Source organism: Ursus americanus, chromosome 31 (assembly GCF_024610735.1).
Source record: "Ursus americanus isolate L20-20 chromosome 31, mUrsAme1.1.p, whole genome shotgun sequence".
NCBI lineage: Eukaryota > Metazoa > Chordata > Mammalia > Carnivora > Ursidae > Ursus > Ursus americanus.
The window spans coordinates 13,568,063-13,595,743 of record NC_142157.1 but is presented as its reverse complement, the minus strand read 5'-3'; the positions used below and the strand labels follow the sequence as shown (position 1 = coordinate 13,595,743).

The 27,681-nt window shown below is 38.6% G+C and overlaps 1 protein-coding gene across 1 annotated transcript in view; it reads right to left on the bottom strand.

Annotated features, from left to right (window-relative positions):
• The window catches only part of APBB1IP (amyloid beta precursor protein binding family B member 1 interacting protein), a 98,945-nt gene that overhangs the window by 36,896 nt on the left and 34,368 nt on the right, over window positions 1-27,681 (bottom strand). Inside the window, 6 exon segments of the mRNA XM_045775371.2 lie at window positions 4,781-4,902; window positions 6,061-6,220; window positions 12,231-12,308; window positions 15,116-15,408; window positions 18,828-18,915; window positions 23,723-23,794. Coding sequence (XP_045631327.2) covers window positions 4,781-4,902; window positions 6,061-6,220; window positions 12,231-12,308; window positions 15,116-15,408; window positions 18,828-18,915; window positions 23,723-23,794 — 813 coding nt within the window.

Sequence of the window (27,681 nt, the reverse complement as noted above, 5' to 3'; positions counted from 1 at the left end):
CTCCGTGGTCCAGTCATACAACTATTTCCCACGACCTAGATGCTCGTCCCTTCGTCCTCTTGGACTTTGCACATGCCTACTGCTTAGAGTGCTTGCTCCCACTCTACTCTTCCCCTGGCTACTTCCCACAGGTTTACCAAGTGAATGCTTGCAGATTCGTTTCCCTGAGTAAATTTCCCTGCCCTCCCTGTGCTCCACAGCAGCCGGTACTCCACCCTATCCCAGAGCTTTCCAGACCCGATTCTAATTTCCCACTTCCCTTCTTTTCCCTCCTCTTTTCTTTTACTCTTATTTAGTTGCCTTTTCTACTAGTTTATTTGGACCATATCTTACCACCTTCTACTGAAGATAACAATTTTCTACAATTTTCTTCTGAATCCTAACGAATCCTTCATTAGTTGTATTGATATGTTGTCTAGAGGTCTTTCAGATGCTATCTCCTGTCAAGTTCTGTAGTATTTTGTCATAAACACAATGTTGGTTTTCCTGGTTCACTCATCCTAAATCAGGGCGAACTGTTCTGCAGTCAGTAACTGTCAACAGGCATAATCTGTGGTTTGCCTTGAGCTGCACTCTCTTTGCATCTGTGTGGAGGGTATTTTTTCCTTAGGGTTAGGATTGAGGGGTGAACTGACTGCCCAGTTCCTAGTTCCATTGCTCTTCTAACCTTGGGTTTTATGAACTAATATAGTTATTACAAAACTAAACTTCTCAGCATACACCTTCACTAAAGCTCTTCTGTCCTGTCATTAGCATCTTGTGCACTGGGACTTAATCTTAAGATGGCACCATGCCCCCGTCCGTGTCCTACACCATTCTCATGTTAAAGCTGGAAGAGCAAAGATGGTCTTCATTTTTGTATCCTCCGTAAATAGCACAGGTTACAGGTAAACAGATACGTCACAACGTTTGCTAAAAACAAGCAAATGGAGTGAATTCCACTAAAGTTTCATCAGATAAGTCAACATGGGAAAGACATTCAATAGTTTGAACCATTTTGAGAAGAACAGATAAATTGTTCAGAGTCTTAGTCTTTTCCTTTGATAAATTCTGGTTAAATCTAGTTCTTCATGCACAGTTTCTAACTAACTCTTGGAACAGTTCCTAGACGGCACCCTCATCCAGCTGGGCCTGAAAATCAAGCCCGTAGGCTCACAGATGTAGCCCAGACCAGGGAGTGGAAGCAGGTATCAGTTACACACTACTCTGTTCTGGGAGTCTCCACTACGTGTAAATGTTGACAATCACATTTGAAAAATAACTAACAACCCAAATGAAATACAGGATGTATTGGATTTTTGAATTACCTGCCTGAGACACTGCTTGAGGAGAAAATCTAAGGCAATTAAACTAAAGAATCTCCAGATTGTGTTTCCATAAGAAACTTACTCCGGAAATACTCTTCTCTAGGATTTGTTATTCTTTTGGTGTAAACTTAAAAATATGTTCCTGTTAAAAACTATCAAAAGGGTCTCAGCATACAGCTTTTAAAAAGGGATTGTGGGTGTTTCAAAATTACAAAGCCTCCCTTGTAGGAGTCATGACATCAGCATAGGAATGGTCACAGTCTACTTCAAGAGTAAGGTAAGCGCCCTATGGTCAGCATGCTGAAGTAGCTATTCACGCAGAGCACTGATCAGAAAAGATAGATTATCCAACCAAACACTGAGAAAATGGAAATACTTAAAATCAGCAACTTCAAAAATGCTTCCACTTCCATTATGGTCTTTAAATGTGATTGTAAATTCGAAGAATCTACTTATATGGTTTTAAGAACATATTATTATCCGGAAGAATTCAGCAGGAGGATTTCTGCCTCCTCCTATGCTAGAGTAGCTTCCAGGTAGACCACAGCTCCACAAAAACAGCTAGAAAACCTGGATTAAAAAAACATCTGTGCGAAGGCTTTGGAGAGCTATGGAGGCAACCAGGACTCAAGGGGCCAAGATCCAAGAGAGAAAGGAACCATAAAGAGATGCTGAGACATTCTGAGAGCCACATCCCCTGCCTCCCCCCCGCCCCAGGTAAGAGGCTGAGAACCATGGCAGGGGACTTGAACAGGCACCTCACAAAAATGGATATTTACACGGATAATAATTCAGGTACTCTAATCTTTGGCAATAGAAAATTCGACATAAAACCACAGGAGATACCACTACACATTCACACAGAATAATTTTCTTTTTTTTAATGGGAACACCAAGGGCTGGCAAGGATTTAGAATAACAGGAATTCTCATACGATACTAATGAAGGCAAATCATGCAATCGCTTTGGAAAACTGCCTGGCACTTTATCCTAAGGCTAAATATGTGCATAACCTGTGATCCAGCAATTGTACTTGTAGGTATACATACAAGAAAAAAGTCTATACATGTTTAACAAAAGACAGGTATGAGAATGTTCTCAACAGCATTACTTGTTAAAGCCTCAAATAGAAAAAAATCAAATGTCCATCAATAATACAACAGATAAACTTATTCTGGTACAATCACACAATGGAATACTAAACAGCAAAGAAAAAGAACAAACTACGGACTGCCATTTGCAATAACATGAATGAAGGTAAACACCAAAGAGAACTATGATATGATTCCATCTTATGTAAAGTTCAAAAGTGGGAAATACCAAGGCCAGAGAGGTCTGAATCGTGATTATCTTGGTAAGGGGATCAACGGCTGGGAAAGGTATAAGTGAGTCTGCTGGTCAACCATCCATCTTGACACGGGTGTCAGTTCAATGGGATGTGCACTTTGTAAACATCCATAGCATGTAATTATGTTTTGCACATTGATGCATTAGATGCCACAGCAAGCTGCAGATCTACTAACACCCATTCTCCTCTTCCTCCTCTAGGTGAATACAGTGCCATAGCCATGTTACACAACTCTCGAACACCATTTTCACAGACTCAATGTGAAAGGTTCCTCGTGGAAGAACTGTACGAGGTGGTGACTCTGAATTTAATTCCCAATTTTAGTTATGTGTATGATTGTTCAGATGGAGATTGCGTTCGTCAGCTTCTTGTGCAGCTCAATATCACCATGTAACTAAGTTCTGGCCAATGGGATGGAAGCAGAAGTTTAAAGTGCCATTTCTAGGTCTTTCCAGTAAGAAGTCTGGTTGCATACTTCCCTGCCTCTTTCTTCCCTCCCTGAGAACTGGATAATGGCCAGGTGAAAAAGCTGCCTTGGGCCCAGAGATAGAAGCCACATGTTGAGGATGGCATAGCCCCCTGTGTCTGGACTGGTAAATAAGAAAGAATTAAGCTTTGAGCTGGTTTGAGCCACTGATTTTGGGGAGTCTCTTTGTTACAGAAGCTGAGATGGTACCCTAAATAATATAGGCATTAAATCATGCCACTGAAGGTAGTTACAGTTTGAAAACTTTGTATAGTTGATCCCTGAACAACTCAGGGTCCATTTATACACAGATTTTTTTCAATAAGTATAGTACAATACTATAAACATACTTTCTCTTCCTTATGATTTTATGAATAATGTTTTCTTTTCTCTACCTTACTTTATTGTCAGAACACATTATATCATACATAGAACATACAAAATATGTGTTAATTAACAGTTTATGTTATTATTGGTAAGGCTTCCCAGTCAACAGCGGGCTCTTAGTAATTAAGTTTCTGGGGAGTGAAAAGTTATACACAGATTTTCAACTGCATAGGTGGTTGATGCCCTTAATCTCCCCCCCCCCACACCCAATGTGTTATTCAAGAGTCAACCATACTTTTACTGTTCAATATTTGTCAAAGACAATAGTATTTAATTGCTTTGTTGTGCACCACCACAAAACCTAGAGATGACTAGAAAAAAGCACAGTGCAGGGGAAAGAATATTTTCTCATGAGGAAGTTGAGAGAATCCTTCTATTTCTGCCTCTAGTGATATGGGACTTAGATTTTTTAAAAGATTGATTTATTTATTTTAGAGAAAGAGTGCACGGGGGAGGGGCAGAGGGAGACAGAGAGAAAGAATCCTCAAGCAGACTCTCCCCTAAGCATGGAGCCCAACGCAGAGCTCAGTCCCAGGACCCTGAGATCATGACCCAAGCCAAAACCAAAGTTGGCCGCTTAACCGACTGAGCCATCCAGGCACCCAATGACTTGTTTTTTTTTAACCCGTAAAATATAAATGTGTCTGGATGTTCCCAGTGATCTCCTCTGTGTCTAACATTCTTTGACTTTCCAAAAAAAACTTAATGACCCTCACGCAATTACAATTGGCTGGAGGCCCCAGTGGGAAAAGGCCTATACTTCTGTGGCATCCATGTACATAGTACTTGAAGGAAGCCTTCTCAAATATGGAGAACAATGTTTTTTGTTATGTAGACTGTTTGTAGAATGAAATTACAATAAATTGTACATTTTCTAGGTGCTCTCTTTGGTTATCCCAGCATCAATAAGCACCAAATATTAGCAACAGCAAAAAGGAGTGTCTTTAAAACATGAAGCATTAATAACCCTTAGTGCATCAAGGTGTATTAAATTAATGTAGCCAAATGGAAATAAGGACAGAAGAAGAGGATTAGTCAACAGACAGATATGCTTTGGATGCTGAATCCAAAGAAACAAATTGGTCTCTTTTCTTTCTAAATCCTTCAAGGGCTTATTAGTTTACATATGACCTAAGAGTTGGGTTTGTGTTTTTTGAAAGGAATGCATTTGCGATATTTTGTGAGACAATGAATGTTTGTTAGTACGCAGGTGACATTAAAAAAAAAATCCTCCATATTTGATATGGTTTAACTATATACAAGTTATCTTACCTGGGGATTTTTAAATACAGCATATTTTTCCTCTTTCTCCAAAAATAGCACTTTATTTTCTGTGTCTCTTGTCCAGTCTGATAAGACTTCAACAACATTTTCATGGTCTTCAAAAATCCTTTCTGAGGAAACAAGAAAAAGCCCAGGATGTTAGGCTTTCCAACAGAGAAATAAGCTAGTATTGAGTTAAATGCAATGCTTCCTCCCCCTCACTGGTTTTTAGAAATTCCTAACTCTTACATGATGTCATGTAACACCCCTATTACGTTTCTTCTTCAGTGTCAGGTCTTCAACTTATTTGCCATAAAAAAAAAAAAAACACGGCAGATGAACACATAATATCGTGATAATGGCCAGTCACTGCACTTTTTTCTTATTAGCATTTCTGACTTTAAATAGTCCCAGATGGAGGTAAACTTCCTATCTGTAAGGAGGACCATGAAGCAGTAATTGGCTAAACAACTTTGAATGAAGCAGTGAGACATGTGATCTGTTCTCTAAAACATCACCGCGAAGACTCTAAAAACAATGTATGCTTTTCTGAACCAAACCTAAACATAAGGAAGGCTTTTATTTCTCTATTTGACTCAGAGAGTTAAAATGTACTTCAAGAGGTTATTTCAGTGTAGAACTTTTACTTCAGAAAAAAGAAATTCACTGAAAACTTCTAAGGCAGGCAGTTCTGTATTCCACTAAGCTCTCCTGAGAGAAAGAACTGTTCTGAGTGATCTTAACAGTGAGAAGGAGAAGTAACAAGAGTATATCTTTAATTGCCTTTTTACTTTTTTTTTTTTTTTTCTCCATCAATTTCTACCAACTGTCTTCTGCTCTTTGGGGCTGAGCTTCTTCAACTAGACAAAGTGAGTGGGGATGGTGGAAGGGGAAATGAACATTGATATGTGGTAGACTTATGCTATAGTTTAAAGAAGAAAACTCTACAGAGATATTAGCTACAGATACCCAGGCCCTCTCACAATCTGCTCACTTTGCTAAGCATGTAGTAAGAGGTATCATCCTGTCACTTTCTTTTCCTTATGGAACCACTAGAGAAGTGGCAATAATAATGCTGACATCCCCCAAGGTATGGCCACTTGCAACACTCCGAGTCTCTTCACCACAGAGAAATGAAGAGGCAAGCACTGAATCTGACGTAAGGAGAGTGATTTATGGCAAGTCTTGATAGCCTTGAACCAAATTCTTCTTAATAATACACCAAAACCCATCATAAAGCAAACCCGCAGGTTTTTGGAGCACAGTCTATCACGGGGGATGGGACTTACCAATTTGCAGTTCTGTGTAGATTTCATAAAGACACCAGTCTACGTTGCAGTCACAATGGGTTTTCTCAAAAAGGTTGTCTAGAACATCTCGGGCCAATTGCCGCTCATCCACCATCAGTGACTTAGTGCTGTTATCGTTCATGTGCACCTTGACAACAAGCTGAGGACAGAGCCACAGAGCAGCCAGTAAATTTCAGCAATGGGAGAAGGCCATGGAGATTAAGGTTTCAAAGTTGCTACTGTTTCTGTGAATTTAAGTAAGAATGTGTCCTGCAAAGTCACTCAGTATGAACTCATATGCTCAGTACTTGTTTAACGTGCTAAGAATATAGAGGTAGAGAAACCAATTTACAAAAACAAAACAAAACAAAAAAACCCCACACATAATAAAGTCCTTGCCCAGCCTTCAGACACTCTGCATTCTGGTCAAGGAGACAGAAAACAAACAGAATCAAAGAAGTGTTGACTTCCTGCTTTCATGACATCTTTCTGGCACTTGTCCAGGTTCATCCTGGAGCCCAGAAGCATGTCTTGATTGAAAGTGTATCTATAATAAATTCATCTCTTTTGCTTAGCTGGAGCTGAGTCCTATTTCATGTAACCCAAGGGTTCGGCAAGCCCAAGCTGGTTACTTTACAGTTCTTCTGAAGGTCAAGAGTACAAGCGACATAGCACCACTGTGAGGTCTTACGGAGGCCGAACGGGCAATGGCACAGCAGAACACGTTTGAGATTAGAGGTGGATTAAGCAGAATGAACGAAGACTGAGAAACCAGCTATTATGGAGGCATGCAGGCAAATTAGTGAACAAATGTACTTTTCATTTCAGTTTATAAAAATTCTACTGTACTGATTTCACAGTCAAATTGGTCATTATCTCATTGCAAATCTGGAGGGTTTGATGAGAGCAGAGTTTACTTATCTTCAATAAGGACATAGGATTTCACTGCTTTTTCCCAGGCAATTTGGCAAAGTTATTAAATCTTCTGACTCCCCCACCCAGAGAGACCATGATTCGGATGTACTATAACAGAATTAATTCATGACATCATACAGTTAGGGTCTGGATTTTCTCTGACACCTGTGTATTTGTAGTGTATTTCTAATTATGGTAGTTGCTATTCATGAGTGCTACCGGTTAAAACGGTGCTTTATATCCAGTCTTCAAAGGAACACTGGAAATGGGCCCACTAAGCCTTAGTTTACTACACGCATGTTTAGGGACGATTTCCTACAACTCCTTCTAGGAAGACCTGTGCTTTTATTTTATTCTTTACCAAGATCACTGATCCTACCTAATTAAGCGGGAAGTGGGTTTAGTTACAGTCAGTCAAGTTAGAGTCTATCTTTGAATGCAATGCCAGAAGGAAGTGTTGCCTTTCCCTTTTCGGACAACATTGCCTGACCATCAGGCTGCGGTGCCTGTAACTACACACACTGTACCCACCGGCAGAGAATGCCTGGAAACATCGTCAGCCAGAACCACCTGGTACTACTCTTGCTTACATTTCTCTTCTAACTTGAACAGAGAAGTGTGAAATAGTTAAGGACAAATTCTGCCTATTCTGTTTGTCTAGGGTTGGTGCTGGCTACTCACAAGTGAAACTTATCACTATTAAAAATGTGAATAGATGGACTGGAGAGGCCATAACAATTGGTAACATTTCTTCCTCCCCAAAAGTTTGGGTTAGGTTCTGAGCCGCTGAGAAACTGCACCTCCTGTCCCACTTCCACCTGATCTGATCTTGAACACGTTCTGCAGTGAACAGAATGAGGAGCGCAGTCTCTGTGGACTGTTATGCAGAGTTACAGAAAACAACAGAGGGTTTGGGTGGAGATAGAAATCTGGGTGACGGTCTGGCAGGGACCACAAATTGAAGCACTCGCATATGCCTTCTCTTCTCAACACCTGCACACAGACATCAGGGCAGTAAACGTGCATTTCTTTTTTTGTTTTGTTTTCACCATTTTTAAAAATAATTTTTATTTTGTTATATTAGTCACCACACAGTACATCCCCAGTTTTTGATGCAATGTTCCATGATTCATTATTTGCATATAACACCCAGCGCACCATGCAATATGTGACCTCCTTAATACCCATCACCTTCTCCCCAGGATCATTCAAATTAGACCTCTACTCCAGGCTTGTCTGAAGAATACTTTTTTCTCCCTTGAAAACCTAAAAAACCTGTAGCCCAGAAACCTCTTGTTGGATAGTTGCTTTTTTTTTTTTTGTATTGTATGTTTGTCTTTTGATATATTTAAAATGATAGGCCCAAGTGCCACAATGTCAAAGATACACTCCTCTGACCTGAGAAATGAAGCATGGAACGTTGCACAGAAAAACAGAAAATCCTCAAATAGCGGGCTTTACTATGACTTATTTTCTGTGTGTGGAAGGCATACCCACTGCTCTCTGCTGAGAATTATTACTATAGAGGAGCTACGTGTCCTAAGAAACACTGCCAATGTTAGGATTGAGAAGACTTAATTTCCCCGATGGAAAAATTTAATGATGTTTGACCACATTTCATTTTTGCATAGGTATTCTTGAGAAAATAAAACATATGTTTGTGTTTTGTTTTGTTTTTATATAGAGACAAAAACCTAAACCACATAATTCAGCAGTGATGAAAGGCTGTTTTTTAATTTTTTCTGGCAGAAATTGCAAACTAAATTTAATCCACATGCAGTTATGAATATCTACAATTACAGAACTTAGAAAATAAAAAAAAACAAGAGAAGGCTGGCGACTTTTAGCAAGAAGAAGTTATATTTACTATTCTTCACAGCTTCTGTCACATTTACAAGCTAAAGAGGAGCTATACCAGCACATAATATTGTTAGATCCCAGTTACGTGATTCTGCAAGCAGAACGCTTTTCATATCTACGCTGTTTCGTAGGGGGTAGAATGATTGAATCAAACCTCCCCTTTCTAATCTGTTACAGTAAAGACTTTATGATTTTTATAATTTCTCCCTTTTCTTTTGCAAGTTGTTAAATAAAAAGAATATCCTAGCCCTAAATCTTCTATACTTTTCTGCTTCTATGTTAAAATGTACACATGGAATTGTTTTCCTGTGTCACAGAGCTTTAAAGCAAACGAACAAACATGAAATTCATGAGTTTCCTGTTCCAAAAAGCTTTGTAACGTAAGCTGTGTACATCATTCGCAATCCAAACTGATGTCAACACCCCACAGAAGACTTGAGGGCCAAGTACTGCAGACAGACTTGATTTCCACGTCGCACGTTATGTATGAGCGCATCTTAGTTACTTCAGTAATGTGCAAGTATGTCTCGGTTATGCTCATAGGCTTTTGTTTTAAGAGATACATTCGGAGCATCTGAAATCAGACCAAATATACAACTTGGCTTCTTAATTTTCTCTCTTTTGCCATCGATGAGAGTGGCTTCTGTTTTACATCTTCTTTGTTGAATGAAAATAGGTTGTGCTTTGTGTTCACTGCTACAATTCACCCACCTAAGTTATGGAGAAGTTCTCTAGCTTTCTGATACACTGCAGGAAACAGCTGCAATCTCCTACCGGTCTCTTGACCACCAGCTGAAGCAAATCGACTGAATAAGCTAATGGTCCTACCTTTTTATCTAACAACTTCTCTTTTCACTTCCCCTCTGAAAATAAAGCCAATGTGGCCCCCTTTTTATAAACAATCCAGTGGTTTAAAATAGTTTAAATAATTACGAGTTTTCTTTTTACTCATTTCCTTTTGTGTTTTTATCTTACAGGTAAATTCGGTGACTCAGGGCAGCTCACGTTTATGGATGGTGAGCTACTGCTCTGGATGACAGGCCACCCTGCTTGTCTTCCTTCCCCCTACAATCCATTCTCCACAAAGCAGCCAGAATGATCTTTAAAAAGCAGATACTATCCCCAATTAAAAACCTTCAAATGGCTTCCCAATGCACTTATAATATATTCCAGACTCTTCCTTGGGTCTGTGAGGCTGTGTGGCCCGGCCTGCCTCTCTGACCTCAAATCTTCCTCCACTTTCCCTCCTACTCAATGGCTCCCTGAGCAAGGGCCACACAGCCCTGCCCAGGATGCTCCCCCACTATGCCCCTGGGGAGCTGGCCTCTTCTTGCTGCCAAGAGCTTTGCTCAAGTGCTTCCTCTCAGAGAGGCCTCCCCATCACTAGGTCCACCTAGAAGTGACTCGGGCACTCGCCATCACTTTTTTCTGCTTTACTTTCTTCCTAACACTTATTCACCCTCTAGAATTTAACTCTACATAGGCAGGGGCCACATCTGAACTGGTTTACCTCTGTAAACCTAGCACCTGTTCTGTGAGATGGGGATGCATCAGGGAAGAAAATACAAAAATTCTCGGAAGAACAACTGTGGGGGTGGGGAGGGGAGGTAGGCAATAAATATGATAAACAAGTAGAGTGAATATCATGATGGATGGTGATGATTACTGAAGAGAAAAAGAAAGTAGTAAGGGGTGGGAGTACTGGGGGTGCATGTGCAATGCCAGATAGAGAAGGCCTTACTGAGCAGGTGTTCCTCCTAGGGGAGGAACAGAGAAAACCCACTGGAATCTGGGGGAGAGCTTTCGAGGCACGGCACCATAAAGTGCAAAGGTCCTGAGGCCAGGGCATACAGGAGTGTTTGAAGAGTGAGACCAGGTAGTGAGACTGGGGTAGGTGCTGGGGCACAGTGGGCAGCCAGACCACTTAGGGGCTATAAGTTGCTGTGAGGATTGGGCTTTTCTGTGTGAGATGGGGTGCCGTAGGAGACTTTAGCATGGGAGGCATAAGAAGATAGGACGGGAACTGGAGCACACACAGAAACATGACAGTTCATCCACAGTAACAGGAAAGACTGGATTATTTGTCTCAGGTGCAGGAAGGCAGGAAGGTAAATGTGTCAGGAGCTTATGGACCCTTCCTTCTGAGTGCTTCTATTTTCTCAGTGCCACGGGCAGCACCGTCATTAGCTGAGAGAATGTGGATGAGGAAAGAGGTATTGGAGGTTTTAAAGGAGAGGACAGATAGAAATTGTTTCCTCAGTTAGCGGTTAGCGGGTGAGTGAGTGCGCTGTTGGGGAGCCCAGAAAGTGCTGAGAGCCCAGGAGAGCGGGAGGAGAGCTGGATTTAGGGCGTAATAAGGTGAATACGAGGGGAGAGAAGGGCAAGGCAGCCGAGGACGTGTGATTTCAGTAACTGACCACAGGATTTAATCACATGTAGAGAACTGGGAAGAATAATGGTAAAAACGTTCATGCATGTTTAGAATGAATGGGACCAGACTGATCTGGGAAGGCCCTCAATGCCTGGATCCAGGGATAGACAAGGACTATTTACTATCATTGAAGATGTACTGAACACCTTCATCCAAGGAACCATGAGAGGTGCTGTAGGAACATAAAGTCTAATGCTCTTCACCCAACTAGAAGTAAAAAGTTCTTACGTGGTCTCAGACATGATACATGCTTCAGGAACTGAAATAAGACTGTTTCATCTTTCTCCTAAGTAATCAAATTAACTATTATTAACACCTGTTATTAGGTATGTGCTTCTACTGAGGTTAAATACATGTGTTTCTGTTATAATATATGTGTTCTTGGAAAACCTATAGTTTACAGAAAACACTCAATAAAATTGCTGGCTTATTGGGAAAATAGGATTAAGCAGGTCACTCAAAATTTATGCAACTTTGAACCCAGAGCGCTAGCCAAAACAACATTTGGGATCTCAGGACATAACCAGGACATCTAGGGCGGGCAGCAGGGCTGGAGGCTGCTTCAGGGGTTATGAAAATTGCACAAAAGCAATCGTGGAAATGCTAAGGCGAGGCCAACAGAAGCTGAGCTCTGACCCAGTAAAGGCAGGTCCAGAAGGTGGCACCACTTGCTATTACAGGACAGATGAGCAGAACCCAAGAGGGTGCACCCCCAGGGGAGGGAGCCCTGGGAGTGGACACTTGGAAGCTTCCACATTTACGGTAACATAGGTCCCGATTTATCAGTCACAAATAAGCTAACTGATGTCACAGAACGAATAACCGTGTAGTTATCTTTGCACTAAAATTTTTAAAAATTACAACTATTTGGAAAACACCACTTGAAATTTTATTTACTTTTTATCATTCAGGATAGTACCATGTTATTAATTTAACTGCCCCATGCATAAGTGATTCCGTTTACCTTCTTGACCTTGGCCTCCTTCAGTTTTTCCAATGCTAGCTTAATTTTATCAGCCTTGGCTTGGGCTGCTTCTTCTTCCTGTAAAACAGCAAGACATTCAACACAGTCCACTAGAGAATAGCAGTGAGGAACTACCCATGCCATGGCTAATGTCTTAGTTACTTATGTTGACAAAAGGCTGGGTTAGGAGGCACCAAATTTCACATGTTTGATTTTCAGAATTTAAATGACTAGAACAAAAATCTTCAGCCCAAAGATGAAGGCAGTCACCCTTCATATCTTAGAAACAGTAACTTCAAAGATAAAATGACGACTCTAAAAGAGCTTCACATATGTAGTCCACAGAAATCTCTGAGTGGCTCAAAACTTGGGTCTAACCTCAGGAATCTGCTGGTGGCTCTCAAGGGATTTGAGCAGCCCCTGAAATTATACACATTCTTCAGGATCAATGTGCGTTTTCTGGAATTCCTAGTTTTTATTTGATTCCTAAAGGGGTACTTAACTTCCTGAAAGTTAAGACTTAGACTCAAACTTCAACTTATAATTTAGCAAGAAAACTCTTGACAAACATACATGAGTAGGCAGAAAAGAGACGGAAACATTTTATGAGCTTAAAAGCCCTTTGATTTTTATAAGTAAATATTCTAAGACTAGGTTTATTAAGGCTCTCCTACCTATTTATTTATTTATATTTTTAAAATTTAAATTCAATAGCAAATACATCATTAGTTTTTGATGTAATTTTCAATGATTCATTCGTTGCGTATAACACCCACTGCTCATCACATCACATGCCCTCCTTAATGCCCATCACCCAGTCACCCCATCTCCCCGCCCACCTCCCTTTCCACAGCCCTCAGTTTGTTTCCCGGAGTCAAGAGTCTCTCTGGTTTGTCTCCCTCTCTGATTTCCTCCCATTCAGTTTTCTCCTGCCTGTTTAAAATGATGAGGAAATGAGCTGTTCTGGTTATATTCTAATTACTTGAAAGCAGACATATATCTTCTTAAACCAGTGATTCTTAATTTTTTTTTGAGACACAAACCCCTTTAAGAATATGTTGAAAACCATGAAGCCCATAAAGCTTTACATGTGCATTCAACTTTGCATATACTTTCAGGAAATCATGGCTTCCTTGAAATCTTCACGGACACTGCACTAAGAGCCTCTGCTCTTTAGAATGGCAGTTGTCAAAGAGACAAGAGAAAACAAGTGTTGGGGAGGAGGTGGAGAGAAAGAGAACCCCTTTGGGCTGTTGGTAGGATTGTAAATTGGTGCAGCCACTATGGAAAACAGTACGGAAGTGCCTCAAAAAACTAAAAATAGAAATACCATATGATCCAAAAATTCCACTTCTGGGTATATATCCGAAGAAAATGAAATCACTCTCTTGAGATCTGCATTCCCGTGTTCACTGCAGCATTATTCACAAAAGCCAAGACATGGAAACAAACTAGGCGTCCATTGATGGAAGAATGGATAAAGAAATTGTGGTATATATACAATGGAATATATTTTGCCATAAAAAAGAATGAAATCTTGCCATGTGCAACAACATGGATGGAACCAAAGAGTTTATGCTAAGTGAAAGGAGTCAGAGAGAGACAGATACCATATGATTTCACTTACATGCGGAATCTAAAAAAGTTGAACTCATAGAAGCAGAAAGTAGAATGGTGGTTGTCAGGGTTGGGAGGGGGTGGGGAAATGGAACGATGTTGGTCGCAGGGTACAAACTTCCAGTTATTAGACAAATAAGTTCTGGGAATCTAATGAAGTACAGCGTGGTTACTGTAGTTAACAATACTGCTAAGACAGTACATCTTAAGTGTTCTCACCACATACATGTGCATGCACACACATGCAGACACACAGGTAATGTGGAGTGATGGAGGTGTGACTAACCTTGTTACGGTAATCATACTGCAGTATACATGTGTATCAAATCATCACGTTATACACCTTAAACTTATACAGTGTTATATGTCAATTATAAAATAAAGCTGGGGAATAAAAGAGTCTCTGCTCTACATGGATCACTAATTTTTAAGTAATATTTCTACAATAAATACTCAATAGAACAATGAGCATGACAGAGTATGACTTAATAGTTGATTTATATTTAATATTTGTTCATTCAAAAAGCACTGTAGGAACTTTCAGGGCGACTAGGGTCATTTTATGAATACTGATCATCATTACACAGTATAACAGATGTGGAAATAGAGCTGGGTTCTTTAAAATATTTTTCAAGTGGCTTACCATAAGAAAATTCCTTAAAAGTGCTCCTTTTACTTTTATGAGATACATATTATAAGTTAATGTCCCAAATAATGATGATATGAATTTCCCAGATGTATGGCTTCCCAGTGTTCAGAAATTTATTAATACCGAGCACTCATCACCTGCCTGGTCTACAACAACTGCCCCACCCAACTACGACGCTACCAATGACTCATAGGTATCTTTGCCCTACTGAACAGAGCTGCCAAATTCAACAAAATTCCATTTAATTAAATCAAGATGTAAGGCATGCTTTCAATTCTTTATGTACCGGGTTAGACATGTATATATCAGTTCCACAGTTCATGCCAAGTTAATTAAACATTATCCCAAAAGGTTGAGTATTATCAGGGAATGTTGCATATGAATATAAATTTTAGCCAAGCTATAATAACTCCTGAATACGGCCCCAATAAGTTCTTTATACCCACCAATGTGTCTTCTATGGAGGACTCTGGCTTTGCAACGAACATACTCAGTATCCTCGTTTTTCAAGTATCTCAGAACTCCAGATACTTATGAACGTAACTGTCATTCTGAAGAAAGTCAAAGATCGTGGGTAGCAGAGGTCAAGAGCCCTGCCATCTTTGCCCCTCACACTTACCTGAGAGAGAGGTTCAGGAGGTGGTGGCGGCAGAGGAAGGTCTAACATGGGATCAGCTGGTGGAGGTGGTAAGTCATCCTCATATTGGCTAACACTAACTGCAGTGACATTTGCTCCATAACCAAGAGCCACTGCACCGCTGAAATCTGGTACCTCCAGGGATGCTGCATGATGCTGATTCTGAGAGGATTCTTTCTGTGCCTGGATTGTCCTCTGCTCAGCCTCGCTTATATCTGCCACCAGATCCGCCATGAGAGCATCTAAATCTTGGTCTTCCAGTGCATTTAAGGACTCTGATGGGGGAAATCATGGTAATGATCAAAACAATTTATACCTGGAAAAACTGAAAGGAGGTCATTTTTAAGAGTGATATTTGGGTACTGGTTGTCAGGGGCTTGGTGGGGGTGTGGGAAATAGGGAGAGGCTGGCGAAAGGGTGTAAACTTTCAGTGGTAAAGATGAATAAGGCCTGAGCATCTAATGTACCTAACATGGTGACTATGGTTGATAACACTATTGTATAAGTGAAATTTGCTGAGAGAGTAGAACGTAAATGTTCTCAATGACAATATCAAAGAGGGTAATTATGGTGAGGTGATGGATGTGTTAATTAACTTGATAAAGGAAATCCTTTCACCAGGGATACATATATCAAGCCATCACGTTGTACACTTTAAATGTCTTACAATTTTGTCAGTTATACCTCAACAAAGTTGAATTTCTCCCCCACCACCTCCCCCCAAAAAAAATAAAAGGAGAAAAATGTGTTTTCTACCCTCACAGATTAGCTATAAAGTCAGATCCAAACACATGATTAGCTTTCTAAGTAGGAATTCTTATATAATCTGGTGCAAGATCTGAGAGTTTTAGAAAAGTAGGGGAAGGGACATGTTGGAAACAGATGGAAAGGGACTTTTCCCCAGGCCTTAGGAGGACAGAATACCACTGATAAATATTCTTGGAAGAAAGTAGGTCTCAACCAACTGGAGCTGAATATGCTTTGAGACCTGTGGTAAGGATAGAGGCTCTGTAGACACACCATCCAACTACAGAAACTCTCACATTGAAAGAAAGAGCAATTAATGGTAAACAGTGGGAAATAAAGCACTAAGGAGGTTAAAGTAAAAAATAATTTTTTAAAAGTTGGGGTTATGTGGTAAAGACTTCATAAGATGGTGAGCTGAGAGTTAACTTTTAAAAAAGGGGCAGACATAGACTTTCAGAGTGATGGGGAGGGAGGACAGTTCTCATTGGAATTTCTTCCACGTGTGATTGGCGATCGGCGTGTGATCCTGAAAGCTGACCTATGGTGAGGCCTATGGGGAATGGGGTCAGTGAGCGGTGTTAGCAGAATGCTCTCTGATCAGGCATTCACTGGATAGCAAAGGTAATGAACACAGGATGGGCACGATGGAAGTGATGCACGAGGAAGAGGATTCACCTGCTGTGTGTAGGATGAACTGGAACGAGGAAATGCAGCCTACTCTGAGATAAGCACGAGGCTTTGTGAAAGAATTTACCGCCAAACATCATCATAATAAATACCACGTAACATATTGTACTCATGCTAATAGTTCTAGTATATAACACTTGGACTAAGGTCTGGATCTCCAATCCATGTAAAAAGTATTTATTTTCTTCTAAGCGATTTTTGCATATAACTTCATAAAATTAAATTAATTTAAAAATTTTCAGAGAAAACATATGTAGAACAAATGAAGCACACTCACAATTTCCCAATGCCAGCAATTACATTGTGACTGTTGCCATATAAGCAAATGATTTTAATCCTTTATAAAAACTTTAGGGTCAAAGTTCCCATAATAATTCTCATAGTAACAACTTCCAAAGCAAGTCATAATTCTAACTATATCTATACAGAACTGAGCAATACGGAATTGGGGAATAAGAATGACATGGATTCTATTTCATTTTACTGGACATTTCTCTTAGAACTTGGGATCCTATACAATTTTGACAATTTTCTTTAGGATCTTTATGGTATTCTCTGAATATTGTGACAGAAAGGGCATATCGGGGTACCTGGGTGGCTCAGTCGGTTAGACGTCTGCCTTTGGCTTGGGTCATGATCCTGGGGTCCTGAGATCGAGCCTCACATCAGGCTCCCTGCTAAGCAGGAAGCCTGCTTCTCCCTCTCCTTCCCACTTGTGCTCTCTAGCTCTGTCTCTCTCTCAAAAATGACATGGATTCTGTTCAGAAGTCTATCACTAACTCTCTGAATGACTTTGGGCAAAGGATTTTTAACTCATTCTAGCAATGTTTTAAGTGAAGACAGTAAAGAACTTATTTCTTTTCTAATTCCCAACACATTTAAATTTCAGTACATATCAGTACTTTTTAATGTTTTTGTCCTAGATCCAAATTGTGCCATTAACATTGCTTAACACTGCTATGTTTATATACTGCTGGGTTTCTTTGTTTCTGTCATTTTCAGAAATTTTTGGATACTAGGCACTGAGTGTTTAGAAAGCTTTAGTTTAGCTGACTAGAATTGCAGTTTTCTTAATTTTAATTGAATTGATTAAAGCTCAGCCACTGTGAGTGTGATGAGGCAAATCTGCATTATTTACATGTGCAAGTAATGTTATTTATTAAGGTCATACATTCCACCAAAGCATATTGCTTTTTTGAAATGTCATGAGTTTTACCATCATTTGTGATGGAATTGATTTACAGGAACAGTAAATTTATATGGCTAACAGAAAAGAAGGTGGGAAAAGAAGTCAGAAGAGATGTATTATAATTTATCCAGTTACAGGCATTGGCACTTGAGGGTTTATAAAAAAATTATCGAAAATAACAGAAGCAAAAAAACCCAGTGAGTGACAGAAATAAAACTTGGAATTTTGGATTTCTGTAACTGGGCTTCTCTATAATTTTGTTTTTCATTTTTTTGGTGGGTACTGCCAGTCTTTGGAAAATCTTTTTCAAGAGTTGCAGTGAATTCTCATTAACTTGGAAGCAATTACTTCAAGATTCAGTGTAATTTGTTTTTTTTTTTAATGATTTTTTATTATATTATGTTAGTCACCATACAGTACATCCCCGGTTTCTGATGTAAGGCTCGATGATTCATTAGTTGTGTATAACATCCAGTGCACAACGCAATACGTGCCCTCCTTACTACCCATCACCGGTCTATCCCATTCCCCCAAGGATTCAGTGTAATTTGAATAGCACATGGGCTATTGTCTCCACACTAAATAAGAAGAGAGATTTTTGTTAATAAAATAATGTGACCATCTCAGGGAGGATAAAAAAGTGTCAGAGCAAATATATTATATATTAATTATGTATCAATTAAAACATATCTTGAAGCATCCATTCATATATTATCAATCATTTTGAAATGGATAATTCATTATTACCCTTGAAGGGACATTTCCTTATTAATAGTTTTTACACTACTGTATCTTATTACTCTCAGGGCTTAGTAATTAGGAGAAATTCTTTTTACTTAAAAAAATAGTTTTGATACTTTACATAAATGCAGGATAGTATTTCCTTTCATTGTAGGTAAAAATATCTTCTTTGGCCCCAATTTAATACAGACACCATAAAACACAGTCTGAAATCCAGGACTTTAAGATGTCCAGGTTCCTTACATTTTTGTTTTCAAATCATAGTTCTGTACAGATTTTAGTCATCATTGTGATCTCAAATTACTTAAGAAAAGAAACTATTATGCTTACCATTTAAATCTTTAAAACCCACACTGTAGTTAAATTCAGCTCTAGGCGGTTTGGGGTCAGGAGGAGGAAGAGTGTCAACTCCTAAACTCTGTGAAAATAGAGCCCCGCCCCCAAAGTTATTCACCATACAAACATGCTTGCAGTGTATTTTAATCATTAAGTCAAAATCATTTATTGTTTACACATTTTCTTTCTGAATATGTTCTTTAAAAACTGTATTCTTACATGAAAATGTTTTATGTGATTTTTTTTCCCCTACAGAAAATTACAACTTAAAAATTGTTCTACAACATACGTCTTAAAGCTGGTCAACTGAGAATGATGAGCATGAGATAGTTCATTTTTATAAACTACAGAAAAAAATCTCCTGTAATGGTGCATTTGTGACACATACACTGTATGCAGTTCTGTGAGGTCTTTAGTAATGACATCAAAGAAAAGGAATGTCTAGTCACTTGGAAGATAAAAGTTGTTTCAGGATGAATCTGCCGTTAGATAATAAAATGTTATACTGTTATTCTTATCTAATAAAATTCTTGTTAAAAAGAAATTAAGACAGAATAAGTTATTAATTGTGTAAATAATGGTTTTTAATTGAAAAAGTGACTTCCTAGATGATTTAAAACCTACATTACAAATATAATCTAAATTTTCAAAAATACTTTGATGTCTATAGTTTGAGACGTGATTTCTCCCACTCTGAAACACGAACATTTTCATGACAGTGAGTGCATCCTCTGATGCTAATTTGATTTGGTCAGTAATATCCTTGTTCATGTCTTAAATTTCTGAAGGATAAGAATAATTACATGTTTGAGAATAAAGTAATGGGATATCCTCAATTATAAGTAGAAACAAAAAAAAAGACCACTAATCAAGAAGTCAAAAAAATTAATCCAAGCAAATTAGAATCAAAGATAAAAGGTAGGGAAAAGTGACTGCAGTCCCAGAATTCAATCTGAAAAACAGAATCAACAAAATTGTGGAGAAGAGGGGAGGCTGACAGATGAACTGGAGGGCAAATACCAGAACAAAAAATTTAGTGAGAGAAAGTACAAAGAAATTCCTTAATGAGTTCGTTTGCTGTGACTAAGAAGTCTAATATCACAATTAGGGCACAATTAACCTTTGCTCAGGATATAATTTACTAGGCTATTCAAATAAATTAGAAGTAGTTCTCTAACAAAATACTAATACATAAATGTGTGATAAAACAAGCTTCTAGTAAAATGTAGAGAGAGAGAAAAAAGAGAGGAGGCTGATTTCTAGAAGGAGCTCCTTTCATCACAGGAAAGCCATTCAAAGCCCAACGTGAAGTAAAGAATGTAGCATGTTCTCCATGTGTCTGGTGATTTTAGGTGATATTCAAAAACACAAACAATTAAAATTTAAATTACTGTGTATCTCTTTGGACGTTTGTGAAAAAATTAAGTAATAACATCTAACCTAACTTGAGATAAAGTTTAATTTTATAAATCAATTAAAGACAAATATTAAGAAAAATAATAGGACAGATGGTTTGCAACATAGCAAAAAACATGAAGGTGATATGTGAATGACTAAAGATTGAGAACACTTCTCTGTATGCACTAACCTCTGAAAATTTATTTCATCAGAAGTTGCATAATGGTGATTTTCTAACTCTTCACTCCTTTCCAATGTTTAATTGGAATTCTATGATAAAGAAGAACTTTCTTGGGGCGTCTGGCTGGCTCAGTCCATTAGGGTGTGTGACTCTTGATCTTTGGGTTGTGAGTTTGAGCCTCACATTGGGTGTGAAGATTATTTAAAAATAAAATCTTAAGGGGCGCCTGGGTGGCACAACGGTTAAGCATCTGCCTTCGGCTCAGGGCGTGATCCTGGCGTTATGGGATCGAGCCCCACATCAGGCTCTTCCGCTATGAGCCTGCTTCTTCCTCTCCCACTCCCCCTGCTTGTGTTCCTTCTCTCACTGGCTGTCTCTATCTCTGTCAAATAAATAAATAAAATCTTAAAAAAAAAATAAAATAAAATCTTAAAAAAATAAAGAACTTTCTCTCATCAATTATTTGTTTCATCTGAAATATAGTTTGACTGGGACCATAGGAAGACAAAGATAAATGCTTGGTTCTCTCTCTATCAATTTTCAGAGTAATAAGTTAATGCTCTGTCAATTTCCAATGATGACTGATAGAGTAGTTTTGTTTTTGTTATTTTTGTTTATTCTTGGTATCAATATGAACTCACAGTTTGTTTTTTTTTTTGCCATGTTATATATTTAAAATTTTTTAATTTAAATATTTCCTTCTTTCTTTCTGGCTTTTGGGTGTCATATCTTGCTTAGGAAAGCTACCCACATCTTAAGATTGGATAAACATTTTTCTCATGTTTTCTTCTATATATATATTTCATATATTTAGATCTTTCAGTCAGGAACTCATTTTGATATAGGTATAAGGTAGAAATTCAGCTTTTGATTTTCCAGACATTAACCCAACACAATTTATTAAATAATTTTTTATTTGATTTTAATAATTTTATTAAATTAAATTAAATTATTTATAATAAATTCATAAATTTATAAAAAATAAATTTATAAATTTAATTTAATTTATTAAATTTATTAAATTTAATTTTAATAATTTTATTAAATACTTATTTAAATGCCACTTTTATTATATTTTAAATTCTTGTGTATATTTGGATCTAATTTTGTTTCATGAATCTAATTGTAGCATTACCTCTTCTTTTTCATATTTTCATGGATATTTGTGTATTTAAATCTTTCTCATATAAATAGTGGAAATGGCTTGTTTCCTCTTCCACACAAAAATTCAGTTAATATATGTATTGGTTTCTAGTTTTATGTCTCTCTATGCATAGATATACATACATACACACATTCACAGTTTCTATGTGCATGATGTACATATATGTGTACACATATATATACAAACACATGCATATAACACATGCACATACACATAAATACGGAGAGAGAGATGGAGACAAAGAGACAGACATAGGGAATGATAATGCAAATGGAGTAACACATTAATTAATGAGAAATCTGGGAGAAAAGTAAATGGGAGTTCTTTGTATTATTCTTCCAACTTTACTCTAAGCTTGAAATTATTTCAAAATTGAGAAGTTAAAATCACATTATTACATTTTAGTTTCCTTTAATTTTGCTTCTTTTGGGAAATTAGGAAGCCTATGGTTAATCCAACCATTTCAACCACACTGCATCTTCAAAGAATATGCACAAAATTCGCAAGTGAAGATCAAAATACAGCTTTTCTAATGGCTCAGAAAATACTCAATAATCTCAAAGGGCACTTGATAATGGCTGGATTGAAGCTGAGATTTTAAACTCAAGGACAAAGCGGGGCCTTTCTGTTACCATGAAATCTTGAGGCCTGCCTGTTGGGAGAAGTGCATTAGCCAAGGAAGCCCTGTGACTACATCCACTTGAGCACAATAAAGAAAGAGCAAACACCATAAGGGCCTTGAGGAGAGACAGGGGCCCAAGACACAATGAGGGGTCCCCTCCCCACACTTGAGTTAGAGTAACAACACTCAGTTGTGGAACTATGGAAACCTCAGATTACAACCAATCAGAACAATCACAGGGGGTGCCTGGGTGGCTCAGTGAGTTAAATGCCTGACTCTTGGTTTGGTTCAGGTCTGATCTCAGGGTCCTGGGATGGAGCCTAGTTTTGGGCTCTGCACTCAGAGTGGAGTCTGCTTGGGTTTCTCTCTCTCTCTCTCTGCCCCTTCCCAACTCTCTCTTTCTCTCTCAAATAAATGAATAAATCTTAAAAAAAAAAAAAAAAAAAAAAAAGAACAGTCACTCTCCCAACTGGAGTAAAAGTAAGTGAATGGATGGAGATCACAGATGTTCACTCAAACCCTTCCCTTTCACTGGCAGCATAAGAAGTCCCCTCCTCTGCAGGAATGTGGTGACCATCCTAACACTCACTGTTAATCAGCACCCTTTTCATCTAAGTCTATTGTCTTACATTTTGTTTCTTCCCTTCACAGAGTCTAAACGTTCTTGACTTTTACATGAACTATAAAGCAGATGCTAACTAAAATTGATTTATTTTTCCTGAAATAAATATTTTTAAAAAACATAGACTATTCCTCAATTATTTTATAGAAAACTTTAAGATCCTTGTCTTATTTAGGAATATCAGATTATTCTTACTTTTAATATTTTGTGAAGAAAGTTATGAGCTGACTATGCTCTGAATCAAAGAAACATTTATAAGAACACTACAAGACACACTAATGCTCATCTAACTTTGTAACCTGGGTCAGGGGTCCTCAGGTCAGCAGCCCCGGGGCTCCAGTTGGCCTGACAATGGGGTGATCTGCGTTAATCTAGTCCTGCCAGTGGCTTTTTCCTAGATGTGAAGCTTGTCTGAGTGGTCTTATGCTACTCTGAGAAAGATAAGTTCTTACAGACTAACCAGAAGTCACAATCACTCCCACTTACCCTTTAAAATGTAGCATTTCTTCAAAGATTGGTAAAGAATCTTACTAAAGATCGTGTAATTTTCTTGGCTCGTCTTTATATAAAAGTGACTGCAGGGGAAATTTTTCAGTGGTGGTGGTTGTGAGGGTTTGCTTGGGGAAAATTTTTCCATTGGCTAAATATGTGAACATGATAAGCACGGGAACTGCCATAACAGAATGTATGTGTGACCAATGCATTCAATTAACTGAACTCAGAGAGTATAATCAGGAAAACAGCTTTGTTTTATTCCCAACCACTGTTATAGTTACATCAAGAAGATATGATATGGTCAATCTCCAGTTGTTGTTGTTTGAAGATAGGTCTCTCATCAGATTAAAGTCAAATTCTGTAAACCTGTCTTTTACTAATTTGAAAGTTAAGAAGGGGTATTTACCTGGGTCAGAAGATCCATCTCTCCCAGCAAATTGCTGAACATTTGATCTATGTCTTCATTTGACTCACCCATCTGAAAAAGAAAAAAAAAAAAACCAGATATAAGCAATCTAATAAAAGCCTAGTCCTGGATAATTGTCCCACCTCTTTATTTTCCCCAAGAGCCCTATCCATGGGCAAGTAAGTCAAAAAGAGAAGGCTATGGAGAGAAAGGTTCATTTCAGACTAAAATTCCATGCCTACCTTCTCTCCAATTTGCTTGGCCCAAGACTAAATCAAACTCTAGGAACTGCTCAGAGCAACAGTTGGACTCTATTTTCTCAGACTAAACTAGTCTCTGTGGAGCCAAGTGGACAGAGTGAGTAGCTACAAAACTGGGTTGGCCAGAGATGGCGGGGGGGGGGAGGGGACTTAAGTTAGAACAAGAGAGGACTATGAGACAATGGGACAACCACACTCCTAAGTAGCAGACACACCTGAAAGAATCAGGTAAACATGCACATGGGCAGGCAGGCCGGCAGGCATGTGTTTGGATCCAAGGAAGCCATTCAGTGAATGCTCAGGGTCTGACCGCACAAGGTGAGGAGGTGAACGCTCAGGTATGTGACAAGCAAGGCAGACACTGCAGGTGTCTCTGTGTGGAAAGTCCGAGTCAGGGAGGATGCAAACACAGCATCAGTGGGCAAAGGTGGAATAACAAAGAAGGAAGATCCCATTTTGTGTAGTTGTTGGGCTTAGTGTTTATCACAGTGAGAGAAAGAAAGACTGCTGCAGATAGGTTCTGCCTCTGTTGGGGAGGTAAGCCACTCACATGTGGTTTTATTCCTCCCCAGTTGCTTACAAAGCATCTAACTCATACCCTTCCTTCTTTAAATTACCTACAAAATGGAGAAAATAATGTATTTAAGCCAACAAAGTACTCATGGTTTCACACGCTGTCCCCTCAAACAATTCATCTGGTATTTAAAATCTCGTCATGGATGATTCATTTATTACTTTAATAAGAGGAAACTAGCAGGATAAACAATAAAATTCTAGGAATACCTATGTGAGTTTATTTTCATTAGAATATTAAGCAGTACAATGTGACAAAAAAAGAAATCCTTCAGATAAATTACTATTAATAGGGAAAGTTAAGAATAAGTGTATCATAGTGAACATTTCATAAAGTATATAATTGTCAAATCACTATCCTGTACACCTTTAACTAATATTTTATGTAAATTGTATTTCAATTTAAGAAAGAGTGTTAGCGTTAACACATTTTAAATTTTCCATAAGAGAAAAGTAATCCATTCAGAGGGGAAAAATAAATTTATTTGCTGACCTCAAAAGTGCCAGCCAGTGTTCCAAAAAACTCATAGAAACCCAAGATGATGTTAATAATAAGAACCCTGCCATTAAAGCTTTCTCTTAAATCATTAAATTCGGAAAAACACTAAAATGATGAAGAGTCAAGTCTTGAAAAGAAATGTGAAACGATGAGTCAGAAAAACCTGTTGAGTGCAAAGACCTTAGTTTCTCAGCCTGGACACACCACTGATACAGCGGGCGAAGGACGTGCCACACTGAATCACACACTGAAGGTGGAAATGACTCAAAAAACCCAGCATTCTCATGACCTCTGCTGAAACTCTTCCTGCGTTCATCTGGGAAAATCTTGCCCCCTACCCTTTCATTCCCTTTTCCTAGAGTCTGTGTCTGTTGGTATTCAATTACTTAAAGGAGTCAACATCAAAATTGTGCTGTGAGTCTACAGGCATAAGTAAATCTGCTACTGAATGAATCGTAGTTGGAAAGAATTGTAACCTTGGTGAAAACAGTAAGACATTTGAGTTAAAGGCCTTTATTAATATAAATTTAGATTAATCTGTAAATTCAATCATCTTCCATACTCATCCTCCCTACAAGAAAACCTTATTTTTTGAATGGACAGAATAAGAGTTACAGGGATGTATAGAGTGTATACAAATACACATATACATCGGCCCAAGCATGAGAAAATAGGGTTGTGTCTATTTGTATGTGTGGTATCCTCCAAAGGTCAAGATTCAAAAGAGAGAGCCAAAGAGAGAAAGAGAACACCCAGCCCTGAGAGCTCAAAACGTTATTTGGATTAGCAGTCCAGAAGAGCAAGGGTGGAGCAGCCTAAGTCAAGCAATGGATTGCAAAACAAGCAATGTGCACATCATGATTGGGTGGAATTAACATCTCTTTGTGAGTAGTAATTTCTGAGTTCCTTTTGGGTCTTGGGAAGAACAACAAGCTGTTGATTAAGAAAAACTGGAATAATACTTTATCAGATAGATTTGTTGTTGCTGTTGTTTTCTGGAGGCGAGGGAGTAGCTAGGAGAGGGGTGGGTAGTTGAGGCTACATATCCAGACTGAAATTCTGCCTTAGGAAGATTGTCTGAATGACAATGGAATTTGCCATAATGCTCGGTATTTCCTTAATGCTCAAATTTCTAGGCCTCAGTTTTTATCCTCAAGTAGTTTCTTTTCTCCACATACATAAATTTCATAGATAAAATTCAAATATACATATTTTAAAAATCCATCCATTGTAATTCATTACAATGGATTAGCAATTCCACCCATAATTTTGGACCGAGATCAGAACCTTATCTTATCTGTCAGAGTAGCTTGCCTAAAAACAGCCTGCTATGAGCACTTCTATCGTTATGGCCTCTCTGGTGCATTCTAACTTGGCTAGTGGCCATTATTACTTATTAGTCTGATTTAGAAACCTTGGTCTAGTTCCTGACTCCTCTCATTCTTCCATCCAATAGTCAAAAAAATCCTGTTGGTTTTTCCTGTCGAGCACTCTCCTTTCCCTCATCCTCACTGTTAAGCCATGGTTCCGCCCCTCATCAGCTCATCTGACATCCAGCTTCCTGGATCCATCCTCAAGCCTCACCACCATCACAGTGAATTTGAAATACAAATTTGAATGTGTCACTCTCTTGCTTAAAAACATGCTGTGGTGATCATGATGAGGTAGAAAGAGTTCATGTCTTAGCCTGTATTTCAAAGTCCTTGATAGTAGCCCTTGACATTGTCTGAGAGGCTTTAAAAAATTCTCTATGTTTTTGTAATATGCGTCCCTATCCACCTATCCTTCATAAAATCTTCTTTATTATTCAAAATCCAGCTCTCATGTCAACACTTCAGTGGTATCTTCATAGCCTGTAAAGAGATTTGCTGTCCATTGCCTTTGGTGACCATATCAGTAAATCCTGGCCCCAATAACAAACTTGATAAGGTATTTCACTTCCTTAGGTTTGTTTGTCTGTAAAATGAGAGGAATAATACATAATTCATAGGATTGTTGTGACATGTATTTTATTTTATTTATTTATTATTTTAAAAGATTTTATTTATTTATTTGACAGAGAGAGAGACAGCCAGTGAGAGAGGGAACACAGGCAGGGGGAATGAGAGAGGAAGAAGCAGGCTCCCAGCAGAAGAGGCCGACGTGGGGCTCGATCCCAGAACTCCAGGATCACGCCCTGAGCTGATGGCAGACGCTTAACGACTGAGCCACCCAGGCGCCCCGACATTTATTTTATTTTTTAAAAGATTTTATCTGTTTATTTGACAGAGAGAGAGAGAGAGACAGAGACAGAGAGCACAAGCAGGGGGAGCGGGAGAAGGAGAAGCAGGCTCCCAGGGGAGGAGCCCGATGTGGGGCTCCAGAACGCCGGGATCACGCCCTGAGCTGAAGGCAGATGCCCAACGACTGAGCCACCCAGGCGCCCCTGGTATTTTCATTATTTTTAAGTTAAAACAATAGCAGGCCATGTCCATTTTTTCAAGTAAAAAAAAAATCAGCCCACACATTACAACCACAGATACCAAAGAAGAGAAAATTAAAAAAAAAAAATCTGTTCATTACAGGGATCACACTTAGTATGGGATAGGGAGTGTAGAATCCAGAAGCTCACAAATGCTGGTGGGAAC